Here is a 20,746-nt window from a genome sequence, read left to right as displayed (position 1 = left end):
CATGATTGTATGAATTATGGGAGCTTGACAATCAATATTACTTGAGACAAATCGATTGGTTCACGAACCACTTTTGTCAATACGTGTAAAAGCCTCCTCCTTTGAGAATATACACATCACCTTTCTTAATAAATACTTTACCTACTTAACTTTGTCTTTTTTTTTTCATTATAATTATTGTTTTTTTTTGGTGGGACATCCACGTAATTATTTCTTGATTGATCTTACTTTATAAACTCCATATCAAATCACATCTTAATTATAAAGTTGGGATTGGGATTAGGATTGAGATTGCAAAATTTCGTCCTTTTTTTTGTTCACTCACTTTTGATTAATTGATTTTATAATTGGTGTCATCATGGGGTGATATGTGATGTAATTATTTTGCCTTTCAATTTTATTTTTGGAAGATTTGAGAATCGTAATAGAGTTTATGTTAAAATACTAGTTTGGTCTTTGTACTTTCTCATTTTAGTCTTCGTACGTTGAGAATGTTCATTTTGTTCTCTGTACTTTAAACTTTGGTTCATTTTAGTCATTGTATTTTGAAAATGTTCATTTTGCATTTTGGTCCCTTTACTTTTAAAAAGCGATCATTTTAATCCCTCTTTGCAAAATTCTAACACGAATTTTACACATAATGTAAACACTTTAGTATAAATTAGTGTTTACATTTTATGAAACGCATTGATTTTAGTGTTGTATTGAAATTATGATATAAAAAAGTAAGACAGAGAATAAATAGTTGGTCAAAATGGTCACTTTTTAAAAGACAAGAACTAAAAAAACACATTTCAAAAGTATAAAGACCAAAATGAACCAAAATCGAAAGTATAAAAACCAAACTATTATTTTAACCAGAGTATATAAGTCAAAGGAGGGGGAGAAAAGATATTATTGTTTAATTTTTTTTATAGGAATTATTGTTTAGTTAAAAGGAGAGGACATGGGCAAAAAGCATAGCCATCTTGATACTTTTGATTTTTATCACTACCTCATTTTTGCACTTCATCAATAAAGCTATCTTTTACCAGGGATCAGGGAAACTTTTATATATATATATATATATATATATATATATATTTTTAATTTTTACATTGCTATCACTTGATAATTGAATTTGAACCACCTTGAGAAATTTAAGTAAGTATTGAATGAAAAATTTGTGTGAAGTTACAATATTGGAAGCATGAATAAAAAAATGATTTAAAAACGAAAAATACGTCTCCATGCAATCTATTTTATTACATTATGTCATGTCATTTTTTATCAGGAAAGAGTAATTTTTTGAGATCATTGAGTCCAAATCGAAAATAAGAAAAATAAAATTTATGAGAACTAGTTGAATATGGTTTCATTAAATTCAAATTGAAAAACTAGTTCATTTTTGGTTGGTTTGGTCAAACAATCATCAATTTCAAATTTCAACAACCAATCTTAAAATTTTTAAAAAATACATGCATAAAGTTTTTGTGTATTGAAAAGTTTAATATAAGAAATCAAAATAACAATTAAAATAAATTTCAAATTGTGATTTGATTTGATTAGGGAAAAGGATAGGAAATAATGGGCCCAAGGGGGAAAATAAAGAAGAAAAGAGAATAAAAATAAAATAAAAGAAAACAAAAGAAAAAGGAAGTGGAAGTGGAAGTAGGTTTCAATTACATAGAAGAAGGGGCACACTACCCAAGCCAAATCCCCTCCCACCTCATGGGTGGGACCCACACTACTTTTGCAAATTCTTTACCTATTTCCCTTTTTGCCCTTTTTCCAATCCAAAGGCTCCTTCTGCCCTTTGCCCTACTTTACTTTAGTGGGGATGAAGAGAGTATATACTCAAATTTGTATTTTAGGGTTTTTAGAGAATCAACCTTTTAACTTCAAATTCCATCCCCCTCCCCTCTTTTTTTCCCCCACTTTTCAATTTCAGGTTTTTGCCTTTTATATCTAATTCCTCAACACTCACTCACATGCTTTGTAGCCAAATCAATCATATTTGCTTAGCCTATCTCTATCTAGTTTGGAATGACTTTTTAACAAAACGTTTTTCAAATTTTTTCTACGAGCACGTTTTAGAGACTTTGCTTTTTGATATTCGTGAGTGTTTAAATCAGTTTACGCGCATTTCAACTCATTTTACTCCACAACCGCTGATCCTACTACATTTAGTTGTTAAGGAAATTTCACCATGGGCATATTTGGAAGAATTATTAATTTTAGTTTACTTTTTAAGTGAGTTTAGATAACGAAAAATGCGGTTTCTTTAATAAGATCTACCATTGTTTAGTAATGAATAAAAAATATTTTAAAAATAGATTACTTTAAAATCTATTTCTAAGGAAACATTATTATCCAAAAGGTCGACATTTTTGTAGTTCAAGCACTTGAAAGATGATTGCTCATAGAAGTCTAAAAAATATATTTAAATTAAGACATGCACCAAACTCACCCAAATTTAAACTTTGAATTATACTTCTATTAGTTATTGTTGTTAAAATCATTATGAAAAAAATTGATGTGACATGACATGAAAGGACCATCGTATAAAAATTGGCTTAAGCTGATTCAGAGAGATAACCCGAGCTTTAGACACTCGCCCTGCTTCTAAATCTCGATAGAAAAGGTTGGGAAGTGCTAGATGCGGAATGCCTGCTTTCTTCGCTCCGCAAATGAGAGCTAAACTTAGAGGAAAAAACACGGTGTACTGTAACAAAAAGTTCAATAAATAAATAGATATGTTATGTCTAAATGTCTTCAATTCAGAAGATAATAGAAATCCAATTTAAGAAGGCGTGATTGAGAAGACTCAGACATGGTGCTTAAAACTTCAAGAAGCTGATTATTTTCTTCTTAAATAAAACCTCAATCTTTCTTTATATATATGTATAATGGAAATTTTGGGAGTGACTAAAACAAATGAAAAACTTTATTTGAATAAAAAGATAGTAGGGAAATAGGAAGAAGTATTGTTTCATGTAAATGGATGATGAAGTAGAGAGGTCCAATGAGTTTCTCAATTGGGCCTAAACTAGGGAAGGAAAGCCCACCAGCTATATTAGGCCCTCAATAGTCAATAGTCTGTTGGGAAGTTAAGGGTAAAAATGTAATTTCAAAGTAAGCAAATGAATTTGACTAAAGGCCCAATTCAGTAAATTCTGTTTGGGCTTGATGAATCTGGGAAAGCCCACTAATTATCAATAATTTAAATATAGTTTTTAATAGTTGTCAAAAAAAGAGAAAATAAAAAGAAAAAAAGCTGTCGGTATTATACGTTATTACCCTCAGGTCTCAGTTCCTCCGCACTTCGCAAACTCGCGTCGGCGCTGCTTCCTCGTCGCCGCTCACTGGCCGGAGCCAAGATCGTTGCCACTTGCCGGAGCCAAGCCTTGTTGCGCCTTCGTAGTTCGTAATCTGCCTCTTCTGGGTTCAATCCGTCGCACTATTCTACGACCAAGACTTGCAGAATCAGAGGTGAGTGATACTCGATTTTCGAGAAATTTTGGACCGAAGTAACTTTTCTGTGTCTTTCTTCAGCATCAGTCACCGACGGTTAAGCCTCCTGGACTCTATGGTTGATGATTAACCCCCTCTCTAGTTTCTGCTTAGTGATTTTATAGACTTATATATGCCTCTCTCTGCTTGGATTTGATACGAATTTTCTCTTTGATGTGGGTTTCATCTCTTATAATCTTGAATTAGGATGTCTATATCATCATTTTATTTGAAATGAAACGATCTTAATCTGTATTTTTCTTCTTCTTGTTCCATTTCCCTTCGCATTTTCGACTTTTTGATGAATTTTTTTTGATAGAATAAACAAGAGAGAACAAGACATCCTTTTTTTCAGGCTTCGTAAAATTAATGGAAAAAGCAGGAGAGAACTGACTCAATGGGATATGTTGGTTTGTGGTTTTTTGTTTCTCTCTCTCTCTCTCTGTATATATCTGAGATGTGGGTTATGCTATTGGGTCACAGAACGTGGGTTGCATTACATGCATGTGTTCTTATACGAGAGGCGGCATAAAAATTTAGGGAGAGAAACAAAGCAATGAACCAATCGGAATGAATGGTTTGGTTTGATTCAGTTCTTTAGTGTTGAGTTTATTTCAAAATAAAACCAATATGTTTCAAGGAGTTTTTAGAAAATTGAATTGAACCTAGCCAAGTTTTTGTACGCCCCTATTCGTTAGGGTTCTATGAAACACAAGGTTGGCATTTTCCTTTCAGATTGTTTATTTTTTGTGTTTTTTGGTTGTGTATAGTCTCACTTTCTTAGTCTTTGAATTCAAGCAGCATTGGTGTAGCCATGTTTTTGACACGAGTGTTTGGGAGAACACTTCTAGCTGCTGCTAGATCAGAAACTTCTTCTGCAGCAGCTGCTGCTTCTACCGTCCGGACAGGCTATAATCCGCTTGAGGAGTTTTTTGAGGCAGATAGAAGTCCAGATGACGACAAACCTGTTGTATATGGTATAATCTTATTATGCCCTTGAACTTTGGTCTTTGTTAATAACCTCTAAATTTGTATTTTGGTTCATTCGTTTTGCAAAATTTTTCCCAAGATACTTTTCTTTGGGAAAATTGATCCAAATTTATACCTGGGCGTCTCCGATGTAGTGTAATTTCAAGTCTTGAAGGCTTCACTCACCCATGGGAATGAATACAAATTTATCAGATACTGCCACTGCATTAAAAGAAATAATCCTTCTCATCGCACATGGAGTCTGAATGCATCTTTTAGGATAACAAGACTAGAAGTGGCTGAGGAATACTTAGTCCAGTTGAAACAATTGGTCACTCGGGGCGGTGGATTCTACTTCATTTGATGTAACATTATCATTAATGCTTCACGGTTTTATGTTACTGTATTTTATATAAGCATAACAGGCGAAGAGGAGTAACTATTTCTTTTAAGTAAATATGCTTGACTGATTTCACATACAAAATCTAATTAAGCAATAGCACTTTGGAGACATTGTTGTGTATGTATGTATCTGATCGTTTGCAAAGTAAAAATAGGAGCAAGGAACCTAAAGAGCGTAGCAGTCATGTGATTTATGTCTGATCTGTCTGCATAGATTCTCAACCTGTCAGTGCTTTCTTATTGGAAACTGTGTTATGCGTGCCAAGTGCCATATCATCAGCCCTTGAAAATTTAATGTGCACCTTTGTAATGTTTTATAAATTGTCCTGTGGTCGCACATGTGATGAAAATTTTGTTTTGTCAATATTTTTAGCAATAGCATCTATTCGGTGTGGTTACTCTCTTTTAATGAATTTGTGGTACTGAAAAATGCTTTCTCTTTGTCAAGTATTTTGTTGGAGGATTTTCAATGCATACTTCTCATGTCAATATGGATATTGCAGCTTTACTCGTATAGGAGAAAATGAATTCCTAGTAGTTTGGTTGTGCCACCTATGTGAGTTATTAGTATCTTATGAACTTCCTGACATGGAAATTCTGTAGGATTAGCTGATGCACATACAGGTTGGCCTGGATACTTTCTTTAGTATATAATGATGAATCTCATGGCTGACATTGTACGCATTCTTCCGAAGCTATATATTGAGATTCTAATTGCAAAATCTTTATGCTGTCAGGTCGAAGTTGGAAGGCTTCAGAACTGCGGCTGAAGTCTTGGGACGATCTTAATAAGCTATGGTATGTTCTGTTGAAGGAGAAAAATATGTTGATGACTCAGCGCCAGATGCTTCATGCACAAAATCTAAGGTTTCTTAACCCAGAACGCATTCCCAAGGTGAACTTGACAGAACTTTTGCATTCTTTTTTAAATTGTAAATATCTCTTCCATTTGATTTCTACCCTTCTCCTCGTCCTTGTTAAGTTCGCGATATCATAGCACAGATAATAACTATCCTTTCCCTACTTCTCCATACTGATCTCAATCGTGGTTGTTGGTGATCAAAATTCAGGTGAGGAAGTCCATGTGTCGAATCAAGCAAGTACTTACCGAGAGAGCCATCGAAGAACCAGATCCACGAAGATCTGCCGAGATGAAGAGAATGATAAACGCTCTGTGATAAGCTAACCAACCAGTGGAGCTTGTCATCCCATCCCAGTCACGGAAGGAGGAAGAATTAGCTAGAGAATCCGCCCAAACACCTCTGTTAAATTCAAATTCTGTAATCAAATGATCTCGTTAGAAGAAGCCCGGAAATTGTTTTACGCTTTTTCTAATCTTGTTTTAGCAAACACTAATCATCAGAGTTTTGAAAGATGTTTTGATTTGTCCCAACATGAACATGGGCAAGTTTATTCTAGAAGATTTGGAATACCCCATAGATCTGATATGTGTGGAGGAAGTTGAAAAGTTGTGGAGTTGACAAACAAAAGGGAAAAATGATGCTTTTATGGTGAGCTGTTGGGAAAACGAAAGAGAATGTGTGAGTGATGGTTTTGGTTTTGGTTTTGGTTTTGGCTATGCCAGTGCTCATTCCAATTCAAGGGGGCAGAGCCACATGATTGGATTAGACATGTTTCCTTTTTTATTAGCTTCTTAATCAAGATTGTTTATTTATGAAAGGAAAAAAAAAAGAAAAGAAAAATGAAGCCCACTTTGGAAGTGCTTCTACAATGAGTAAGCCGAGATCCGCCATGTGGCACGATCTCATTGGAGAGATGGAAACAAACTCAGTTTTCAGTGAGATGATTTATGTTGCGTCACCTTAAAATAGTAACGGGTGTTGGAACAGCTCAAGACAACCTTAACCTATTCCTTTGGAAACTTTTTTACGTGATGATTTGGTGACAGACAGCGTCACCGGTAGGGGTAACATTATCAGCCCACCCATACCCGAAAACGGGAAGTGGGACCCGGAAATGACGAAATCAGGCAGCGGGAGGCTCTTGGATTCAATGTCAGACTTCAAACGCAGTCGAGTAATTAAAATGAAAAGTCAAAATTGAAATATAAAATAATTAATTGCAAAAAAAAAAAAAAAAGAGAGTGAAGCATTTTTGGGCACGTTCTACAAAATCACTTGGGGGGGTGCATCACCGGCGTGTTTATTTATCATTTTCTCTGGCTGCCCGAAGTGCCCAATCTGCCCGGGTCTGCCCCGTCTCGGCTCTCTACCAAGTACCAAGTACACATTTCCTTTCTGCCGTCTGGCTCTCTCTTTCTTTCTCTTCTTCGTCTCAATCCCCCCCTCTATGTGCGCATTCGATTTTCTCACTCTAGATTCTCGCACTCTCTCTCTCTCTCTCTTTCTAGGTTCAAAGGCGGCTCGAAATCTTTAATCGTCTCGTTGCGTGTGGTTGGATCTGAGCTTTAATTTGGATCACTCTGGGGTAGATAAGGTAAACCCTAGAAATCCTACTTATTGGTGCGCCGGTGGTAAAGAAATCGGGGACTCCCCTCAATCTCTATCGGGAGATGATAGGAGGCAGCGGCGTTTTTGTATTGATCTAGGGTTTCGCGGTAAGCGGATAGCTGTGAATTGGGGTTTCGTGTGTCGAATTAGGGTTAGGATTGATGGTACTCGTTCGGCGTGAAGGTGGGATCGAGGCTGGAATTGGGGAAAATGCAAGGCTATGCATGGGCGTCGAGGTGAGGACGGGAAACGGAGTCGGCACATGTGGACAGTCCCCACACGTGGTACCCAGATCGTAGAAGCAGATGGTTCTTCGTCATCGTCTTCGTCTGCACCTAATTCGTTTTGCAAGGTAATTTTTTCTGTTCCCTTTATCCTGATTGTCAATTTTTCGATATTCCCTCCGTGGATGAGCTTTCTTTTTGCTTGTTTTTGCTCGTGCTTGTGTAAACGTTCGCTCTTGTGGTAAAAAGAAAAGGTAGAAGAAGTTGTGGGTCGCGTCAATGTGCAAGGGAGGAGTTTTTTTTAGTTGTTATTGTTATCGTTCTTTCTGCACGGGAGAATTTAGTGAAATGTCTCGGAGGCCCTGGATGATGTCTGCAAATTGTATATGTTGTAGAAATGTGGATTTTATCTATAATGTTGAGGATCTTGACACTGGATGAGCGTTCTGTAGGTTTCAGAGAAGGTCTCGTAATTAATACAGAAGTTATATGATTATTTTCTGCCTGGCGTTATCGAATGCTCTTGTAGATGCTTTGTCTGTTAGGATTGGGGTTAATTCATTGATGCTAGCTAATTAGTTTTATTTTATTTTATTTTCCATCAATGTGTATTTTGCTTTCGAGCCATCTGTTTCAGGATGAATTCCTAGTCCTAACGTGTGTTTGGTTCACCAGGCAGGATGTTTATGAGCTTTGCTTCGTGGGTTTTTCTTAATTATCTTGTTAATTTAAGAAATGATTTCTTTATTGTGATTGAGTAAGACATCATATTGACTAGTTTGAATTACGAAGCAATTCTAAATGTCTCAACTTAAATTTTCTTAAGATATTGTTTGGATATGTATTTTATGATATAATTGAATTCACATTTCCTGATATGTGGGTAATTTTATTTTTTTTGTTGTTTATCTCATGGAGAAACATTGTTGTTATTTTTAGAAGATAAAAAAGAATTTTCCCCTCCTGGTTTCCTTTTTTTCTTCTTTTTTTCGGAGCTGGGATGGAATACATCATGTGGTATAATGTCATGTAGCTTCTAATAGTCTTTTTACTTGCAATGTGTTAGTTCCTCCTTTTAAATTTCAAGTTTCCATTGGCAGGCACTTCTTTATGATGACTCACTATTCTCTACTCTCTTTTAACAGGGTGGACGTAGGATTAGTGTTGGTGATTGTGCTCTTTTCAAACCCCCTCAAGATTCCCCACCTTTTATTGGCATAATCCGGTGGTTGACTGCTGGTAAGGAGAATAAGTTAAAGTTAGGCGTGAGTTGGCTTTATCGGTCTTCTGAATTAACGCTTGGCAAAGGCATCCTTTTGGAAGCTGCGCCAAACGAAGTCTTCTATTCCTTTCATAAGGATGAAATTCCTGCTGCATCTTTACTCCATCCATGTAAAGTTGCATTTCTTCCAAAGGACGTTGAACTTCCATCAGGGATTTCGTCATTTGTGTGCCGGAGAGTGTATGACATAACGAATAAGTGTTTATGGTGGTTAACCGATCAGGACTATATTAATGTAAGTTCTTGCTGCTTTCTGTATTTCTCTCTTGGATAGTGGGAGTTTTGGTTGATTGCATTTATTTTGTCAGGAACGACAGGAAGAAGTAGATCAATTGTTATATAAGACAAGATTAGAAATGCATGCTTCAGTGCAATCCGGTGGCCGATCACCTAAGCCTTCAAGTGGTCCGACATCAACATCTCAGTTAAAAGCTAATTCAGATAATGTACAAACCACTACATTTCCTTCTCACACAAAAGGCAAGAAAAGAGAACGGAGTGAGCAAGGATTAGAATCTGTCAAACGAGAGCGCATCATAAAAGCCGAAGAAGGGGATTCTGCTAACTGCAGATTGGAGAACCTTTTGAAGTCTGACATTGCAAAAGTTGCTGAGAAAGGAGGCTTAGTTGATTCTGAAGCTGTTGAGAAATTGGTGCAGCTTATGCTGACTGATAGAAATGACAAAAAAATTGATTTGGCTGGCAGATCAGCACTTGCAGGTGTGATAGCTGCCACGGAAAAGCTTGAGTGCCTTAGTCAGTTTGTGCATCTTAAGGGTTTACCTGTGCTTGATGAATGGCTCCAAGAGGTTCACAAGGGAAAGATTGGTAGTGGTGGTAGCCCTAAGGATAGCGATAAAGCAGTTGAGGAATTTCTTCTGATTTTGCTTCGAGCCCTCGATAAACTACCTGTAAATCTTCCTGCTTTACAGATGTGTAATATTGGAAAGTCTGTGAATCATTTACGCTCGCATAAGAACTTGGAAATTCAAAGGAAAGCAAGGAGCTTAGTGGACACGTGGAAAAAACGTGTTGAAGCTGAAATGAACATTAATGATGCGAAATCTGGTTCAAACCAAGCTGTTCCATGGAGTGCAAGGCCTCGTCCATCTGAAGTTAATCATGGAGGGAGGAACCAAGATGCATCCTCTGAAGTTGCCATGAAGAGCTCAGTTTCCCAGCTTTCTACATCCAAATCTGCTTCAGTGAAGCTTGTTCAGGATGATAGTGCTACAAGATCTGCATCTGCGTCTCCTGGTTCTATGAAACCAGTTTTATCGCCTGCATCAGCAAGTATTAACTCAAAAGACGGGTCTTCCAGAAATCCTGGTGTTTGTGGCACGACTGATCTTGCTCAAACTATTGCCAGGGATGAAAAGAGTAGCAGTTCAAGTCAGTCCCATAATAATAGTCAATCTTGTTCTAGTGAACATGGTAAAAGTGGTGGGTTAGGGAAGGAGGATGCAAGAAGCTCTACTGCTGGTTCAATTAGTGTGAGTAAGATATCAGGTGGTGGATCTCGCCAGCGCAAGTCAGTTAATGGATTTCCTGGTTCTGTTCTCTCTGGGGCTCAACGAGATGTTGGGTCAGGAAAAAGTTCTTTGCATAGAAACACAGTTTTAGAGAGATCATCACAATCTGGAATGACCTTTGAGAAGGCATCCGATGGACCTATTGGTGAGGGAAACAGTCCTAAACTGATTGTTAAGATCACCAATCGTGGCCGGAGTCCTGCACAGAGTGCCAGTGGAGGGTCTTTTGAAGATCCTTCAATGATGAATAGCAGGGCCTCTTCTCCTCCACTTTCAGAGAAGCATGATCAATTTGATCACAGTAAGAGTGATGCCTGTCAACCTAATATTACTGGTGATGTGAATGCAGAGTCCTGGCAGAATAGTGATATAAAGGATATGGTGACTTGCTCTGATGATGGCGATGGATCTCCTGCTGCTGTAAATGGTGAAGAGCGATGTCGGGCTGCTGAAGACACTAAAGTTTCAAGGGCTGCTCCGTCATCATTAGGGAATGAACATAAGAATGGGAAGCTGCATGATGCTTCTTTCAGCTCCATAAATGCTTTAATTGAGAGTTGTATTAAATGCTCTGAAGCTAGTATGCCTACGTCGGTCACGGATAATGTTGGGATGAATTTGCTTGCTAGTGTAGCAGCTGTTGAGATGTCAAAGTCTGATTTTGTTCTGCCTTCTGATACTTCTCAAGGAAATATCACTGTAGTTGACCGCTCCTCCAGAGGCAGTGATGGTAAACTCAAAACACCTTGTCCTGATGAGGATGCTAGGGATAAAATGCAGCCAAATGATGTTATGGATGTCACTGAGCAGGGTGTGATTACTTGTACTTCTGGAGCTAAAAATATTGATGGAAGGTGTGCTTCACAATCTGAAGAGAAACTGGCTGGAGATCTAAATGGCCATTCAAAATCGTCTGGTGTGAATTTGCAACAAACTGCTGTGCCACTGCCAGATGGTTGTATAAAAATGAACGAGGCTGGAGGCCCTTCCTCTCCTGCTAGGATACCTGAGAAGGGCTTTGAAATCGAGGGGGCTAAACCAGTGAAGGAGAGAAAGACAGCTGATGTAGATGGAGATAGCAGTCCAGAGTCTAAACCAAAGCCGAGCAGTTCTTTGCCTGATGGTGGCATGGTTGGTGATGGTATTTCAAATCATGAAGTTGAAATGGACGCTGTTGACGAAGCTTTGCATCGGTTGCAAGAAGTTGGTGGCTATACAAATGATAGACCGAATAGTGTTGGTACAGCGGACCAAAGGCTATCTTCCAAGTTGAACTGTGATTCTGCCAAATTAAGGACTGATGAATTACTCAAGGCTTCAGGCTCTTCAAGTGATCTGGTTTCTGTAAATGCAGGTGAGATGAAGGGTGAGAAGGATGACGAAACCAATACATCAACTGATGTTGAAAAACATCAAAACGACCTGGATCGCATGGCTTATGAGTCCCGAGGTTTAGGTGGCTTGTGTTCAGCTACCAACCATGAAGGTGAGCATGTAGAGGAGAATTTGGAATCTAAAGAGAACAACGAGAAAAGTGGACAAACACGTCATGGGCAATCTGGTATCTCTCCTGTTCAGGAAACTGAGCAGCCTCTTCCATCCAAGAGATCCAAGTTAGCTGGTGTTGAAGCAGAAGAAGCGGAGGAGTCTACATCCACTGCTGCGGATGCTGGTTCAATGTCTGCGGTGGGGGTGTCAGATATGGATGCCAAGTTGGAATTTGATTTGAATGAAGGCTTTAATGTAGATGATGGAAAATGCAGTGAGCCAACTAGCTTTACACCATCTGGTTGTTTAACAACTGTTCAGTTAATTAGTCCGTTACCCTTTCCTGTATCTAATGTGGCAAGCAACATTCCTGCTTCAATTACAGTTGCAGCTGCAGCAAAAGGAGGCTTTGTACCACCAGATGATCTATTGAGGAGTAAAGGAGAACTTGGTTGGAAAGGATCGGCAGCCACAAGTGCTTTCCGACCTGCTGAACCTAGAAAAGTTCTAGAAATGCCACTAGGTGCTGCAACCACTTCACTTCCTGATGCTGCAACCAGTAAAATTTCTCGACCCCCATTAGATATTGACTTGAATGTTCCTGACGAAAGGATTCTTGAGGATATGAATGCACAGATGTCTACTCAGGAGTTGGCCTTTAGGTCTGACCTAGCAAGCAATCGTGATCTGTTGCATGATATAGGTTCCACACATGGACATTGTTCAGGAGGACTAGATCTTGATTTAAACCGAGTTGATGATGCTCCTGATGCAAGCAACTTCTCCTTGAACAATTGTCGTAGAGTAGATGCTCCTATTACTGTTAAATCCTCTACTGTTCCTCTCAATGACAAGGTGAATTTTCGTAGGGACTTTGATTTAAATGGACCTATTGCTGATGAAACCACTACTGAACCATCAATATTTCCTCAGCATGCTAGAAGCAGTATGCCATCCCAGCCAACTGTTTCTGGCCTTTGGATGAACAATGCAGAAATTGGAAATTTTCCATCATGGTTTCCTCCAGGGAATGCTTATTCAGCTGTTGCAATTCCATCAATTATGCCTGATAGAGCAGAACAGCCTTTTCCAGTTGTTGCGACAAATGGACCACCCAGGATTTTGGGACCCACAAGTGGTAGCAATCCGTATAACCCTGATGTCTTCAGAGGGCCAGTATTATCATCTTCTCCTGCAGTACCGTTTCCTTCAGCAACTTTCCAGTATCCTGTCCTGTCTTTTGGAAACAGCTTTCCTCTACCTTCAGCCACATTTTCAGGAAATGCAACAGCGTATGTTGATTCATCATCTGGTAGCAGGCTTTGCTTCCCTGCAGCAGTCCCTTCACAGTTCTTAGGTCCTCCTGGTGCAGTTTCAACCCATTATCCAAGACCCTATGTTGTCAGTCACTCAGATGGTGGCAACAATACTAGTTCTGATAGTAGTAGGAAGTGGGGAAGACAAGGTTTAGATCTAAACGCTGGCCCTGTAGTTCCAGACATTGAGGGGAGAGAGGAATCATCATCCTTGGTACCGAGGCAACTATCTGTTGCCAGTTCTCAAGCCACTGCCGAGGATCATATGAGGGTTTATCAGCCAGCAATTGGCATAATGAAGAGGAAGGAGCCAGAGGGAGGGTGGGATGGGTACAAACAGTCATCATGGTAGTAGGAAGATCCTGTTGAATCCTGAAAGCTGGTGAGTGTTCGTTTATATCTTTTCCCTCTAGACTATAGGCTTTAAAACCCCCACCCCCCGGGATATAGGGCCTTGTAGGGTGGGAGATTGGGATGGGGTACAAACAGCCATCATCATGTTGGCATGTTTTTGCTATTTTAACATGAATATATGTTTATTCCACGATTGTCATCTAATGTTTAAAATGTTAATTATATGTTTTTCAGTGCTGTGAGGATTGGCATTGAGCTGACTTCCACTGGTTGTCATCTAACTTGGTGTGCTTTTCGGAGGAGGTGGTGAGTAGTATCTCATGTTCTTCATGGTCTCCAACCCCACACCTTTTCTCTGTATCAGTTGTAACTTAAAAAGAATGTCTGGGGCCTTCAAGCTTCTTGTCACTTGAATTTGTTCTGGGTGGCTGCAGATAATTTCTTCTTTGTAGATATTTAACTGTTGGAAAAGCATGCACTATCTGTTGCCCAGACACTTGATAGTTGGTGCCGATACAGGTGTTCAGTGCATCAATTTAATATACTGTTGAACTCAAAAACCTTTCCATCCTTTTTGCAGCTATTTCACCAATATGAACCGGTGAATTGCTTTGAGCATATTTATAATTTCATTTTTTCCCCCTTCAGGATGAAAGCAAAGAGTGCATCTGGCACATGCGTTTTTATTCACTTAATTTGCCCCCCTCCCCCCTCTCTCGTTTTTAAATTTTGCCTTGCAAATGCAAATAATCAAATGTTCACCATTTTCTTTATCGAATCGCTCTCTAATTTACATGGGTGTTCTTGTATTTACTTGTTTTGTGCTCTGTGCTCTTAAATTCTTTACATACAACGTTTTGGCAGAGTGTTTACTGTTAGCTGGTGATGATGAAGCCGCAGGTGGCAGGAATTTTTTTTCTTCTTTTTTTTTGGAAAAGAGATGTAAAGCTTACAGTTCCATGTTTACAAATTATGTCGTGATGATGCCTTTTGGAAGAGTGGTGTTTGTTGTTTAGAAGGTAGTAGCCGATTTGAGTAATTATTTTACAATATATCAAATGGAGAAACCATATTCTGTCCCCAAAATAATTGTATACAACGAGTTACTAAAAGAACCATAGAGCGAATACAAATCAGACATTTGAAAAAGAAAAAAAAAAGCTACTAATATTATAAGCTTCGCTGCAACATATTTCCTAGCTTCCAAACAACCCTCTGTTGTTTTGTTATAAAGCTGCTCTCAACTTTGCCTCGTAAGATTTCTTCCACACAACACATTTCTGCGTTTAAGAAGCCAAAGGGACGAAACATTATGTTACAGATAATTCATATGCAGTAACAAAAAACCGAAAAAACCCGAACGGACTCAAACTGTTCTTGAATATAATCTCTGGGTCACGATGTAATGTGTAAATTAGAGTGATCAATAAGAGAACTCACAGCAGACAACCATGGCGGCGGCGCCTTTTCTTTTCTTTTTGTTTCTGTTGTGGCTTGATTACCACCTTTATTGCTGCATCAAAAACTCCTTTCACATTCTGCAATAGCGATTAAACCATCCAAATCAACGACACAAAACCGAACACTACCAGGCTGCATTGCACAAGTTCTGTTAATAGTAAACTGTATGCTAATACTGCATTATCATAATTCTGTACACTAATCTCATTCGGCTGTAATCCGAAATGGAGTTGAGATGAAATTTTCTACAGAGTTTTCCATGAATCATGATCATAACGACTCGCTCATTATTTTTTCAAGTTGGTAGGTGGCCAAATCTTTTATTACAATACTTACAAAGAAGTATTTCGTCACAAATGAGATAATCTCTATAGTAAACTGAGTACCTGCTGGGTTTTTGAGCTGCATTCGATATAATTCATGGCACCAATCTGTTTCCGGAGTTCCTCGCCCTGATTAGATCCGACAATAGATGCTAGGGTTAAAGTTTATTATAATCATGAGTTCAAAGCAAGCAGCCTACTTTCCCCTTCTTTAAGCTAAAATATTAAACAAGGAAAATATTCACCTGTAAAGTGGTTACAGGCTCCAATCCTGGATGATCTGCCAAATAGAATTTGTCCTCTCTAAGATCTAAGCAATAATAATGATCCCAAAGTTAATCGACAATTCTCGTTCTGAAGTGAGAAGCAAATCAGGATAATAGCTTGTACAGTAACACAGTTAATCATTTGCATCAATTGACGATATCTCGAAGAATCAGTATTCAACAGCAACAGCATTCAGGCCAAGAATTTTGTGATGCTGGGTGCATATAAGAACACAAAAGTGAACGTTCATGCTAAATATTGCAGTAAATTTTCTTTGGTAGTCCCACTGTTTACCAAGTAGGGCTCCCCAGTGCCTATGCAATTATTAAGGCTTTGTAGATTTGGGACCTGGTCAAGTTGACTACTAAACAATCAGCTAAAACAGGCCCTCGTCTCAATTCTCAACAGGAATCAAATGCTAAACTCTTTACATAGATTTCCTTCGTGATGGAGCGGGAAAAAGTATCTTCCAAGAACCCGTGTAGCTCTTCTCTTGATATGACCATGCTTCGCTGCACCTACAACCTGTATTATTGTTGGCCCCCCTACAGAATTTTAACTCATCTGCAAGACATGTATTCTGGTCCTCTCAATAATTCAAACATTGCAAGCACCACTTCTTTTTAAATATCTGTGGTATCCTACCCCATTCCACTAACTTATAGCGAGACTCTGCACGCTCGTACACCAGCTCCGAGAGACAATAAAGTTTTTTTCCTCTAATTAAGCAGCATACCGTTCGGAGGCCTGAACCAGGACCTTGAGCTGAACTCCCATCCAAAACCCACAAGGGACCCGCCCTTTGGAAGCACTCTAAACAAAAGTATCAAAGGTCCCTTGTCAAGGATTTTCCTGTTTGCAAGCATTCCTAGTTTAGGCAACCCCTTCTCCACTTCATCCTTTGTTTTCAACCAATTCAAATGAAAAGAAAAATAAAAAAAGAAAAAGAAGATAATATTTGCTTTGGTTATACTTTTATACTTCTATGTACCTCATCACTACTGCTTCAGTAAAAGAAAGAAAGAGAAAAGAATAAAATTTGAAACAAATGCAACAAATATCTAGAGTCAACTACAATCAGAAAAGGATGGCCTACCCAATTTGGTGCCAACCAATACCACCGGAACACCAGGTGCATAATGTTGAAGCTCCGGAATCCACTGACCAAGAACCAAACCATGAGAAATTACAAGTTCCAAACATGGAGATGATAGAGATGCCACACATTTATCACGTCAAATTATAAAAGGAAAAAAAAACTTAGATTAGTTCAGTTCACCTTCTTAACTACGTTTTCGTAACTCGCTCGGCTAACTAACGAGAAGGCAATGATGAAAACATCAGCTCCCCTGTAACTCAATGGCCTTAACCTATTGTAATCTTCTTGACCTGTATGCAATATAACCAAAGCCAAGTTCAATATCCTAAAATTTCTATGAACAGTACAGAATGATACAACTTCAAGGCTTGTTTCAAGGCAGCAAGAAGGGGGTGTACCGGCTGTATCCCAGAGGCCTAAATTGACGGTGGTGCCTTCAACCACCACATTTGCGCTGAAATTATCAAACACCGTTGGTACGTAATCCTGATAAACACAACTGATTATGTTTTCTGTTGAAAAACCACAAGCAATTATGATCACAACACCAGCAACCACAAGCAATTATGATCACAACACCAGTGCCAACAAAATTTCCCCCTCCATTGAAGGAGAAGAAGCAAGAACCACTGTTAATTAGACTAGAATCTGAAGACAAGAACCGTATATATACAAGAAAACCAAAGAAACTCCCAAGAAATAACTGCATTAGGAGTCAGAATGGAAAGAGAGCAATTGGAACCCACAATCATGAGAAACACAGAACGAGTAAGCGGCAGGGAAGGTGAAACTATGAAACAAAAACGACCCAGAAAGCGGTATAAACTAAGAAAACATTCAAAATTAAGGCACCCAGATGAATCTTTTCATAGAAAGAAGAACATACAGTGGGGAATTTGTTACTGGTATAGCATATGAGCATGCAGGTCTTCCCCACAGCCCCATCTCCGACCGTGACGCACTTGATGAACCTTGAAGCACTGGAAGCCATTGAAAAACAAAACCCAGATGGCAAAAAGAAGAAGAAGAAGCCCTCAGACTCCAAAACCGTTCAGAAAAGGAAATTGCTACACGCAAAAAAACAAAAAGAAAAAACAAACAAACAAAATGGGGTTGGGTTGGTGTTTACAGAGCCGTCTATGGCTTTTTGATTCAGGAGGAAGAGAGAGAAAAGAGGAGAGTCGCGAGGCAGAGAGTGGAAAATCACATGATTCTCACTAAATCACTCTTTCCTCCCCCGCTCTCCCTTTTTTCTGGTTGCTAATTGGGTTTCTTTTCGGCTGGCAATGGCAAATTGGGGTTTGGATTTGATTTCGAGCTTATATCGTAATTCACATCAGATCGTATCAGTTTTCATCATTTAATGCGCCCTTTTCCCCTCCCTTTCCCCTGTGTTTAGGTGTGGGAGTTTTTTCAGAAAAGTCGTCTTTTTGGTATGTTGATATGAATCATTTCCATCAACAAGAAATACCCATTTCCTTTCATTACCCAATCAAAAATTCTGGTTTCTACACACAAACAAACAAAACCAAAGAAACCCCATTTCTTTTTATCAAAACAGAATGCTTCTATCTATGACAAACGCCATTCGAGAGAGAGATTGTCTTCCTTTTTTCCTTCCTTTTAAATTTATTCGATCAAAAAGAAATTTTATTTCATAAAAAATGATTTTCTGTATCAATTGTTTGCAGATAAAGTTTACTATCTCATTTTTATCTATATGTTTCAAAGAATTGTATTTCGAACTGATATCAAGGAGATAAATAAATTTTTGAAGATAATTTTCCCATTATATTTATTGTCATAATTTTAAAGACCGTGTAAAATATATTTTAAATTTTTTTAATACTTCGAGAAATGAGTAAAGTATCTTGACCGTTAAATCAAATTATCAAGTTTGATGTTTGCTTTTTCTTTTTTCTTTTTCCACCCTCTTAAAAGAACTATATCAATTGAAAAGTCTAGGACCACAGCATATATTTCTAAAATCTTCCTCCAAAATGATATATATATTTATATATCTTTTATCTTTCCTTTTCCTTTCCAAAAGAAAGAAAAGGGAGGGTGGTGTGGTCCAAGTTAGCTCTAAATGTCAGATAATTTATTAATTGGAGTTTCACTAAAATAATAATAATAAATAAATAAGTATTATCTTTTTAGCCTTTAGTTCATTTTGATTTATATATTTTTAAAAAGTATAACTTGATACTAGTACTTTCAACTTTTGCATTTTAGCTATGTAATTTTGATACATTCGTTTTCGTTCATTTACTTTTGAGAAGTGATCATTTTTTTATATCTGTTTGTACAATTTTTAATACAAGTTTTTAAAATAAAAATGAAGAGAGTAAAATAAAAATTTTGAAAGTACAAAGAATAATTAAAATAAAATAAAAGTTGAAACTACAAGAACTAAAATAAACGTTTTAAATGTACCTGAACCATAATGAACTAAAGTCAAATCCGTGATCTAAATAAATTGACAAATTACATTATAAAATCCTTAAATTACATGTTATTATAGTATATATTTCATATCATAGGTAAATATTTTATCCCCAATCATGTGAAATAGTCAAAATACAATACATACCAAGTTTAAAATTTTAGTTAAAGAATGCATAATAAAATAAATTAATGCAAGAAAAAGAAAAGAATTATAAAATTTTGAAGTAATAAATAGGGATGTAAGCTATTTTGTATTATTAGTATTAAAACTTGAAGGCTAAAAAGGAAATCCTACAACCAAACAATTTTGGAATTATTGGAAACTTTCGGTTGAAGGAATAAGTAAAGATTAAGCAAACATAATAGCCAAGAGCTACCCAACCAAAATGGAAAAAGAAAAAAAAAATTAAATACAACTAATTAATTAATTAATTTAAAATTTTAAGAAAATCCTAACCTTAAGGATTAATCATGCAAATGTGGCCCTTTTGGATGAGTTGTGATGCCTAAGTTTATTTTTTATTTTCCCTAATAATCATTATGAGTAGACGACACTAAAGTTTTTTCATTCAAACTTTAGAGTTTAGTTTCAAAATTAATTAAAGCTCGTATAGTACTATTCATATTTTTTATTTCCAATCTTTTAGACATAAAAGTTTGGAAATATTTTTATTTTTTTTCTCGTATTCAAGAAACATTTTTAAAATTGTGTATACATTTTGAAAAAAAAAATCAAACTTCTTATTTCTTGTTTTTTTTTTCCATTTTTCTCATAATATAAGTAAATGCATTGTTTTATCATTTTTTGACTTATAAAATGTATACTGAATGTTAAAAAATAAATATAACATACAAAACCCTAAACCCTAAACTCTAATTTAACGATTTATGTCTAAGATTTGTTTTCAAATGTACCTCAAAGAATTACTTTTCTATTTGAGCATATTAATATTGAACCCCTTCATGAATAAATTATTTATATAAAAATCCTAAGATATAAGATTGTTGCAGATCTAATGTGATTGAGAAGAATTATTAAATATTATATGTTAAAAATGATTGTAAATATAACAAAAATTAAAAAATAATAGCCAAGGATTATTATGGTTATAGCCCATCAATATCACTTAGTGGATAATTATTATGATTGTAGTTAATCAATATTTAGATAAAAATCAATTACATAAGTGAACAATTATTGCATAAAATCCTGTACTAAAAAAAATCGCATAAAATCAACTTCAATTAGCTGCAACGATTTTTGTAAAAAAAAAAAAATAATAATAATAACATATTCATATTTATTCTTTAAAAATATTGGTTAAAAATAGTTTTGGTCCCTGTATTTTCAATGAGTTAACAATTTAGTCTCTAACCGATAACTTGTAACGATTTAATCATTATACTTTTAAATTGGTTACAATTTAATTCATGAATTTTAATATATAACAATTTAATCCGTATCATGAAAGTCTCATTAAAATTAAGTGTCGATTTTTTTTATATATCAATTTAGTATTTGTAATTTATAAATGCAATCGATTTTTTATCAGATCTACATAGACAAGAAACTCTATTAAATATTTAAAATATTTTTACAATAAAGACTAAATTATTA

At 36.7% G+C, this 20,746-nt stretch overlaps 3 protein-coding genes across 10 annotated transcripts; 2 read left to right on the top strand and 1 right to left on the bottom strand.

Annotated features, from left to right (window-relative positions):
- The first annotated feature begins 3,244 nt into the window (after positions 1-3,244).
- On the top strand, positions 3,245-6,302 carry LOC111007392 (ribosomal protein L29 family protein). Its single transcript, XM_022279745.2, has 4 exons — positions 3,245-3,471; positions 4,294-4,469; positions 5,601-5,758; positions 5,934-6,302. Exons 2-4 carry the CDS (start codon positions 4,307-4,309, stop codon positions 6,039-6,041), a joined length of 429 nt encoding a protein of 142 aa, XP_022135437.1. The 5' UTR covers positions 3,245-3,471; positions 4,294-4,306; the 3' UTR covers positions 6,042-6,302.
- Positions 6,303-7,106: 804 nt separating this feature from the next.
- Positions 7,107-14,220, top strand: LOC111006917 (uncharacterized). Of its 6 annotated transcripts, none has more exons than XM_022279020.2 (5): positions 7,107-7,686; positions 8,704-9,075; positions 9,149-12,134; positions 12,246-13,558; positions 13,765-14,220. In XM_022279020.2, exons 1-4 carry the CDS (start codon positions 7,555-7,557, stop codon positions 13,526-13,528), a joined length of 4,773 nt encoding a protein of 1,590 aa, XP_022134712.1. In that variant the 5' UTR covers positions 7,107-7,554; the 3' UTR covers positions 13,529-13,558; positions 13,765-14,220. The 6 variants fall into 6 exon arrangements, with proteins under 6 accessions (XP_022134712.1, XP_087981567.1, XP_022134711.1 ...); XM_088125441.1 differs by having other exon boundaries at positions 9,149-12,161; XM_022279019.2 differs by having other exon boundaries at positions 9,149-12,715; positions 12,794-13,558.
- Positions 14,221-14,560: 340 nt separating this feature from the next.
- LOC111006918 (rac-like GTP-binding protein ARAC8) lies at positions 14,561-18,285 on the bottom strand. 3 transcript variants are annotated; one of them, XM_022279022.2, is made up of 9 exons: positions 17,810-18,280; positions 17,567-17,660; positions 17,079-17,166; positions 16,861-16,970; positions 16,678-16,741; positions 15,560-15,624; positions 15,378-15,443; positions 14,971-15,068; positions 14,561-14,810 (listed from the first exon to the last, which is right to left on the bottom strand). In XM_022279022.2, exons 2-9 carry the CDS (start codon positions 17,600-17,602, stop codon positions 14,771-14,773), a joined length of 567 nt encoding a protein of 188 aa, XP_022134714.1. In that variant the 5' UTR covers positions 17,603-17,660; positions 17,810-18,280; the 3' UTR covers positions 14,561-14,770. The 3 variants fall into 3 exon arrangements, 2 of the variants coding, with proteins under 2 accessions (XP_022134714.1, XP_022134713.1); XR_002600927.2 differs by having other exon boundaries at positions 14,971-15,123; positions 17,567-18,285; XM_022279021.2 differs by having other exon boundaries at positions 17,567-18,279.
- Positions 18,286-20,746: the final 2,461 nt, after the last annotated feature.

This window comes from Momordica charantia, assembly GCF_013281855.1.
Source record: "Momordica charantia cultivar OHB3-1 chromosome 6 unlocalized genomic scaffold, Mcharantia_2.0 BLBB01000006.1, whole genome shotgun sequence".
In the NCBI taxonomy this organism is placed as follows: Eukaryota; Viridiplantae; Streptophyta; class Magnoliopsida; order Cucurbitales; family Cucurbitaceae; genus Momordica; species Momordica charantia.
The sequence above is the reverse complement of the archived record's forward strand: the minus strand, read 5'-3'. Positions and strand labels throughout refer to the sequence as shown.